Genomic DNA, 8,971 nt, shown 5'->3' on the forward strand with positions numbered 1-8,971 from the left:
GTTTACATTTGAGTAACCAAATCTAAACGATTGTGCATAAGTCAAAAAATCTTGGAAAAAAAATCATTTAAATTGAAGTAGTCAAATGTAAACGATCGTATAAAAAAAGTAAAAGATCGTGTATAAAGAATCTTGAAAAAAATTAGATTGGAGTAGCCAAATGTAAACGATCGTGTAAAAAAAGTAAACAATTGTGTAAAGAAATCTAAACAATCGTGTACCAAAAGAATTAAAAAAAGCATGTACCAAATATTAAAAAAAAATCATTTAGATTTGGGTCCCCAAATCTAAACGATCGTGTAACAAAATTAAACAATGGAATTAAAAAGATATATTGTAGCCATATCTAAATGATCGCGTATAAATTGTAGCCATATCTTAACGATCGCGTTGTAGCCATAACTAAACGATCGAGTGTAAATTATAATCATATCTAAACGATCGTCTTGTAGTCATATCTAAACAATCGCGTATAAATTATAGTCATATCTAAATGATCGTGTATAAATTAAAGTATATTTAAACGATCGCATATATATTGAATCATATCTAAACGATCGCGTATAGATTATAATCATATCTAAACGATCGTCTTATAGTCATATCTAAACGATCAATTATAGTCATATCTAAACGATCGTGTATATATTGAACCATATCTAAATGATCGCAAATATATTAATTTGCAGCGTGGTTGATGGGGTATTTTTGGTATTTTACATAGTGGGCCTTTGAGCTTTTTCCGTTTTTGGAATTGTTTTATACAGGGTAAATATTTTGCCACTTTTTTATATTTTTGAAAAGACCCCTGGTAATAATATAATAATCTCAATTTAAAGATAAAAAAAAAAGGAAATTTTTTCTGGAGCATTTTGTTTTTGTGGGTATAGTCTTTTTAATAATTATTGTCTTTTTACAAATTTTTTGTATTTTTTGTTCAATTATAGCCACTAATGTTATTGAATAGTTTCATCGACTACAAACCTCTAAATTTGATGATACATAATGTCATATACATTTGCTCATTCCTATGTAGATTACAAGAAACATTCAATCACTCTAATATCAAGTGTTGCCTTTTTTTCATGATACACTGCCTAAGGCTGACTAAATATTTTAAAGCTTAAGAATTAGCCCATAGTCTAGTCTTTAAAATATTTTGAATCTAGTTTTTTTCAAGAGGTCCTACCTTTATCTTTGTCTAGGTGTTTCTAAATCTAATTCTTCGTCCCATTTTGACCTTGATTTTTTACTAAATATTGTAGTATTAGATGTCTAATAACTAATTTATAAAACTAAATTTATACTTCTTTTCCAATACACAATGTGATGAAAATTAAATGTCTCACCTCTAAGATAGAAAATCGTGTCAAATACCACCGAACTAAGTTCGATTTAAAAAACGTTTCAACTTATCACCATTTTATTGATTATGATTCACATAGTTTGCTCATATTACAATATACAATTCTTCATTCAAATGTAAATACAATTAAGAAGTCATAATTACATGGCATGATAAGAAGCAAATGCATTTAACAAAAAGACCATTATAAGAAGGCATAAGCCTACAACTACAGAAATTCCATGACGATCAGAAATACACTACTGTTGGTTATGCCTATCTCAGTTACTCCAATGAGCAGCAGTGGCAGTGGCAATGGCTGCCACTCCCAACCTAAGCCTCAGCCTGCAATAGCTTCTGTTAGGTTCTCTAATGGAACCAAAGCAAGACCTATGGATCTACTGCTGTTCGTGCCAGGTAATAATGGTTAGTTTCAGAGCGAACGAACAACTGTGCAAGGATCTCATCAAATTACAATGCCGGGAAATCAGGGATTAAATTAAGGAAATTCCTCATTCAGAAATCCAAACTTCTAATTTGTGACGTTAGCTTTGAATAAACATCTTTTATGTTTCGGTGCTCATATGGGAGAATAGGTACAGCAACTAGTCCTAGATTTGCAGCAAAACCAAAGCAAGATGTATATCAGTATACACAGTGGTAGTTGAGCTTGAAAGAGCTTAAGTAAAATCTTGCATTATACAAGCTTACAAGATTCTCATTCAAAAGAGATACTCTTAACAGAATTTGTCCATTGAAAAAAAAAAGAGAAACTTTGAGGGGGAAAACCATGAGAAATATGTTCATACCAGTAGGCACTTTAGGTGGAGGATGAGCCCTTTTGATGGATTCCCAAAGGTGCTATCCGGTAATCCCATACTATTATTACAAACTTTGGGATTTTGCCGAACGTGTTCATGGTCAGGTGAAACCAAATTTGAGCAAACAGTGGACCTAACAACGGTTAACAAAATGGTTGACACTGTAAGAACACAACCTTGGATTAAAAACTTATATTACACTACACCTGTCCCCAACCTAACTATATGCTATAGTAATAATGTGGACTCCTTAGCTATCTTTGCTATGACACAATCATGAAAAGACTCCCTGCAGGAAAGAGGAACTCCACACTTGCTCCTGCGAATGATTAAGAGGCATGAGAAAAAATTGAATGAAAAAAAAAATACTTTCTTTAAAATTTAGCCTCATACCGTGGCAGGGAGAAGTGTTTCCATTCTAGAGGCAAAACAGGCGCGTTTTTACCGTTATTATCCTTGTGGAAGGTGAATTGGCTTTTAAAATGACCTGTAATGCTGACGACGTTAGGAGACTGTCATATTAGGTACTAAAATATCACCAAAAATGAACTCAAGAATCACTTGAAAATTGCAAGGTCGAAAAGGAAAATGGATATGAACCTAGGATAGAGGAGCTTTGTAGTCTCAGTTCCGTTCAAATAATCTTCACGAATTTGAGGATGATATTCTAATATTTCTCTGTACAACAATTCCCTAACATCATCCTTTGTTAATTTCCGTCTCTCAAACTCAAATTCCGATCTTGAGATTGGCTGACAAGAAGGTTCTCTTTCAACTTTGGCTAGGCCTTTAAAACAAGGATCAGCCACAACCTGTCAACATATATATATGAGAAAGGGGGTTTTAATTAAATTATAGCGAAAAGAGGTAAGTAATTTCTTTTACCACAACTTCATAATCCCAGATTCACATCTGCGAAATAACAATCAAAATAGAGAACTTTTACCTCCACAACTGATGGTCGATCCTTTGGATTAAATGCTAATAGTCTTTCCAATAAGCAGATGGCTGTACGATCCACCTTGGGAAATCTTCGTGAAAATGGCACTGCAGATTTCTTTTTCATTTTTGTCAAATATTTTCTGGCCTCTTCATTTCAAACCTAAACAGTACCAATAAAACATGACTACTATAATCAAAGTAAAAGGATAAAACAAGACATCAATACACAAAGAGGGGATGGGATAATAAATGAGGAGAGAGAAGTTGCAAGGAACAAACTCCTGAAATGGTTTCCAATGAGCGGGTCCCAAGAAGATCAGTAATCAAATCCAACTGATGTGCAACACTTTTACCCGGAAACAGTAGCTTCCCCATCAAAACCTCAGCAAATATGCAGCCAACACTTCAAATGTCTACCACAGGAGTATACTATAAACAGAAGATAACAAACATTAGATAACCAAAAAAAGAAGTAACTTTGAAAAAAAAATTTCAGAAAAACATAGATAACCTGACACAGTTACATGAATGAAAGATATTTCAACTTCCAGGACAGTTCCGTAGTGCCCCCTGAACAAGAATTGTGCATTATTGTTTCCTATAAAGCACTATTTATATTACATACTATTCATGGATGATGAAAGCAAAAGTAATTCAAACTGAACCATGGCCAGTAAATCACTAGAAGATGGAAATTTGACCTTTTCTCCCTTTTTGTGCCCTTTCCTTGTGAGTGAAGGTGATTGGGGGAAAATTTTTTGCTTATAACATTGAGAGAATCAATAACAGCATAGGTAACATAAGTCATCGTAATGATGCATTACCAGATTGATTCGCTATACATTGAAATTTTACATAACCATCAAAACTAAATGTCCAGGAAAGAATTCAAAGTAAACAAGTGATAGACCTCCTATTATATTACAATATAGCAGAAGAGGAGAAGGAGTACCGCACGTGTGAAAGGGGATGAAAAGTGTGAAGTAGTTATTAATTAGCTGTAATGAGTTAGTTAGGGGAAGTTGGTTGGGGAAGGTATAAATAGCTTCTGCTATTAGGCGGGAAAGGAGTTAGCATTTGAGAAAGAACATTGTTAGGCTTGTTCATCCTTGGAAGAGAGGGGAGCAAGAGGATTAGCCCTAGCATATTGAATTGAGATTCTCTCAATGCAATTACTCTGTACTTCTTACTTCAATTCATAAATAAAATCTATATTTTCATTCTACATTACCGGATCCCATCAACAAGTTCACAGTTACGTCAAGAAATTTCAAAAATTAGTAAAAAAAAATCGATAACAAAGATAGTGTCCTCCAATGTGAATTAGTTTGCTGCCTACCTTGGAACAGAACGATCCACACAACTCCAGAGCTCTGTACCATCTTGTAGCAGCATGGTCCTGCAAACGTCATCAGTTAGAAACACCAAAAAACAAATAAATAATTTACAAGTAGTAGAAGAAAGAACATACTGTCCAAAATACAGTAGTTGGGGTATCACTGAAAGCAACTCTTGCAAGTCCCAAATCACAAATTTTAAGCTTGCAATTGGCATTTGCTAATATATTCTTTGGCTTCAGATCTCTAAGATACACATTCGCTGCAAACATGATTTTTACCAGGTCATTATACCCGATTTAAAACAAAACAAAAAAATCCAAATACCATTTATACCAAAAGATAAGAAAGAAAAAGAAATATATTCGTGAACTCTATTGCCACAGATAAAATACAAGCATGCAGTCACATGTATTATACCAAAAACAGAAACAGCTGAAGTACCTGTATGCATGAATTTCAATGCACGTAGCATTTGATAGAGGAAGAATTGACGATGTTCACGCGTCAAGTCATCAATTGCTTTAACAACTTGATGAAGATCAGACTCCATAAGCTCAAAAACCACATAAATGTCCCTAAATTCCTTATTAGAAGGTGGTAACATAATATGCTTGATGTCAACAATATCGGGATGCTGAAACAATCTAAGCAACTTAACTTCACTAAGGATTCGAATAGCATCAGATGCGTGATAAAAAATATCATGAATTCTCTTTAATCTTTATTACAACTTCCTCACCAGTTTGCCTGTAGCAGAACAAACGACTCCATAACTTCCCCTTCCAACAACTTCAAGAATCTTCTATCTGTTAGCATTCCCATATTCAGTAAAAAAGTTTACTTCTTTGGCTTCCTACAGATCAAATGAATTATGTTGATGACATCAGAAATAGAATACCAAAAATCACTGTAATCCAAATATTTAACTTTTGCACAAAACCAATCATACAAAATTGAACAAATACAATCCAATAATTGTAATGGTAATTTCCAAGGAACCAATCTGATTCTGCCATTTTTTCATTCTTATGATGTTTTCCACCTTCCTACTTCTGCTGCCAGTGCACATAGAATTTCTGTCATCTCCTTGATGTTTTTGATGGATTGACGTCCTGCATGGAATAGATGGACTTCATCTTTAAGTATTATCCAACTACAACCTGGACTCTTCTTTAACCCTCTTGATTTCTTCATCAACCTTATAAGCTCATGTTTTCTCTTATCACCAGAAATAGAATGTAAATTAGATAAAATCACGTAAGGTGTTGCACTATTAGGTTCCAGTTCAAAGAGATTTTGAGCTGCAAGCTCTGCAACATCAAGACGGAGGTGGGTCCAGCTTGCCCCAAGCAATGCTCCCCAAACACCTTGATGAGGGTCAAATGGCATTGAAGAAATCAAACTAACTGCTTTGTCGAACATTCCAGCTCGGCAAAGAAGATCAACCATGCAAGCGTAATGATCAGGCTCAGGTTGAATATCATAAAAAGATCTCATTAGACCAAAGTATCTCCTCCCCTCTTCCACAAGTCCCACATGGACACATGCGGAAAGAACACCTAGAAATGTAATATGATTAGGTACAAGGTAATCATCCTGCATTTTCGTGAATAACTTAAGTGCTTCTTTCCCAAGTCCATTTTGAGCTAGCCCAGTGATAATGGTATTGTAAGCAACAACATTAGGAACCTTGATATAATAGAACATTTTCAATGCATCATCCACATTTCCACACTTTGAATACATGGAAACTAAAGAATTCTGGATTGATAGATCATTTTCCAAACTCATCTTTGTCACAATAGCATGGATCTGCAACCCTTGGTTTAATATTGCCATACTGGCGGCCGCACTAAGCACACAACTCAATGTGAATGCATTTGGCTTGATTACACTCTGAAACATCTTAATAAACCAACGGAAAGCTATCTCATATTCCTCTATGCTCACGAGCCCTGAAATTACAGCAGTCCAAGTAATAGCATCCTTCTCAGGCGTCATTTGAAACAAACTAATGAATTCATCAATCCTCCCCTTGCTGGCAAACCCACAAATCAAAGTTGTCCAGGAAACCACATCCTTTTGTGGCATTTTCTCAAATAGAAAGACAGCTTTTTCCAAGTTTCCAGATTGAACATAACCCGTAATCAAAGAATTCCATGTAACTATATCCTTCTTGACGATTAAATCAAATTGTTTAGCAGCTGCATCGATAGAATAACATCTAGAATACATTGTGATCATAGAATTGGCTAGATAAGGATCTACGTCAAACCCCAAGGATAGAACCAACCCATGGATTTGAATTCCTTCTCCATATCGATCAAAAGAACCACAGGCTTCAAGCAAAACCGTCAAGGTAGTTGCATTAACCTCCACCCCTTCCCTTCTCATATTTAGAAACAATATGAAACCATCTCTAAAATTTTCCATCTTCATATACCCATCAATCATTACTGTCCAAGTGACAACATTTCTGTCAGGCATTTTGTCAAACAACTTTCTAGCCTCAACAATTTTCCCAACTCTGCAGAGCCCAGCAATCATTGAGCTCCAAGAAACCACATCCTTTTCTTCCATGCCATCAAAGATCCGAACCGCATCTTCTATTCTCCCCACCTTCGAATACCCATTAATTAACACATTAGAGGACACGATAACCGGTTTTTCACGATGCAACTTCTCGGCCATATCAAACATTCCAGCATGCACAAACCCAGTGATCATGGTAGCATAGGAAACAGAATTACGCTGAGGCATGCTAGAAAACAACTCAAAAGCCTCATCTACCATGTTTCTCCGATGATATGCCGTAATCATCGCATTATAGGATGCAACATTTGGATCAGGTATTTTGTAGAACACTTCACAGGCTTTATTTATTTCGCCGTTTTCAGCGTATGCAGTGAGCAAAGCAGTCCAAGAGACGGTGCTCTTGTTAGGCATACGATTGAAAATGGACTCTGCTTCCTTGATACAACCATTCCTACCGAATTTTGTGATTTGGGAGTTGCAGTAGACGAGAAACTTGTTGCTTTTCTGCCTTGTAGCAGAGTCAAAATTTCCCCGCTTTGAAAGTACTTGGTTGGAAAAATTGAAAGAAAAAGGCTTGAAATTGGGAGGGGGAAACGTTGGCAATTGCTTGAAAACAAAGATGGCCATTGATTTGGGTGTCATGCTCTGAAAAGCTTCACATTTGGCGACAGAGAACATAAACTCTACCATCCAACGTTCAAACGAGAGTCCATTTTGGAGGTGCCCGTTTATTTTAACGGCAAACTTTTCAACCTTTCCTACTTTCTACGGTAATTGTTTATTATTTTATTTTACTTTTAGAATGCCCTTTCAAGATTTTTCTTTTTTTTGGGAAATTGTGAGAACTAGCACACTTTTAGTTTTATATTTTAAATGTCTCTCAAGTTAATCTTGGTGACAAGAGGCATCTGCAAAACAAAAAACAAACGTGACAAAGCAAAATAGTTAACCTATTCTGAATCTCAGTACCATCTCGAGGCAGTCTCGATCAAGAAAAACATGAACTCATCATTGAACTTAAGCAACACTATGATATATCTCAGTCCAATCTCAGGTGAAATCATCCCCAATATTACCTCACAAAATACATGTGAAACACAAAGAACATAAAGGATTATGTTTTTCATCCCAAGGAATCTTGGGACAATGTAGACACGAGATCCAAAAATATAAAGGCTTGTGTTCTTCATCCTAGGACATCTTGGGACACTTTTTTGAAAAGGACATGACCTCTTAATTAATATATTAATAATGAGATAGAAACTCATAGTACAAGAGAATTATACAATGAACATGTAACAATGGGTCACTTGGGCATCTCAACTAGGTTGACACCCCCATTACACCCTCATCATATCCAAACAAGCTAAAAACCAAAATCAAATGAGGAATGTCTAAAGGAAAAACTAAACCAAAAGAAGTACAAAGAGATACAAATACAAATAAAAGACTAAATCAAACTAAACAACCATCTAAATAAAAGGCGACTAAATAAGCTTAAAAACTTGCATCGGAACAAACTCGAAATCCTTGGAGAAGGAACACCACAAGGAGGCTAAAATTTGATGGCTCCACCGAGGTCTTATGCTGAGAAGCTTGCTTTGAAAAAATCTCTAAAAACTTCCCAAACACAATTCTGACAACAATGCAAACAAGTTGAAAATAAGCAAATCAAAACCAGGTTCTGTGAAGAATCACTAGTGACAGAGTAAAACTACATATTCAAGGATACAAACAGTGTCCAAAAGCCATTTTCCAAATTACAAAAATTTGGAGGAATTAATTAACAGAAAAAATTTCCAATCAGAGCCAACGTTTGCTAACTTTGGTCAATTATAACATTTTCTTTCCAGTGTAACTAAAGCCCCATAAGAATTTAAAACTCACTCACTTCTTTAACCTTCAAGTTTTCTAGAAAATAAAAAATCCGAGCAAACTACTTTCTGCTATAAATCTAAACAACTTCTTCTTTTACATGGCATACTGTT

The 8,971-nt window shown here is 35.2% G+C and overlaps 1 protein-coding gene and 1 pseudogene across 16 annotated transcripts; both read right to left on the bottom strand.

The window, feature by feature from the left end:
* Positions 1–1,394: 1,394 nt before the first annotated feature.
* On the bottom strand, positions 1,395–5,052 carry LOC103503377 (mitogen-activated protein kinase 18-like; annotated as a pseudogene).
* On the bottom strand, positions 2,010–7,700 carry LOC103503376 (pentatricopeptide repeat-containing protein At1g53600, mitochondrial). Of its 16 annotated transcripts, none has more exons than XM_051089511.1 (11): positions 5,491–7,700; positions 5,188–5,301; positions 4,890–4,976; positions 4,580–4,707; positions 4,448–4,507; positions 3,620–3,678; positions 3,388–3,537; positions 3,113–3,268; positions 2,767–2,978; positions 2,560–2,653; positions 2,010–2,485 (listed from the first exon to the last, which is right to left on the bottom strand). In XM_051089511.1, the coding sequence occupies exons 1-2, from the start codon at positions 7,671–7,673 to the stop codon at positions 5,286–5,288; spliced, it is 2,199 nt and encodes a 732-aa protein (XP_050945468.1). In that variant the 5' UTR covers positions 7,674–7,700; the 3' UTR covers positions 2,010–2,485; positions 2,560–2,653; positions 2,767–2,978; positions 3,113–3,268; positions 3,388–3,537; positions 3,620–3,678; positions 4,448–4,507; positions 4,580–4,707; positions 4,890–4,976; positions 5,188–5,285. The 16 variants fall into 16 exon arrangements, with proteins under 16 accessions (XP_050945468.1, XP_050945467.1, XP_050945461.1 ...); XM_051089510.1 differs by having other exon boundaries at positions 4,890–5,031; XM_051089504.1 differs by having other exon boundaries at positions 4,890–5,082.
* Positions 7,701–8,971: the final 1,271 nt, after the last annotated feature.

Source organism: Cucumis melo, chromosome 9 (genome assembly GCF_025177605.1).
Source record: "Cucumis melo cultivar AY chromosome 9, USDA_Cmelo_AY_1.0, whole genome shotgun sequence".
Lineage (NCBI taxonomy): Eukaryota > Viridiplantae > Streptophyta > Magnoliopsida > Cucurbitales > Cucurbitaceae > Cucumis > Cucumis melo.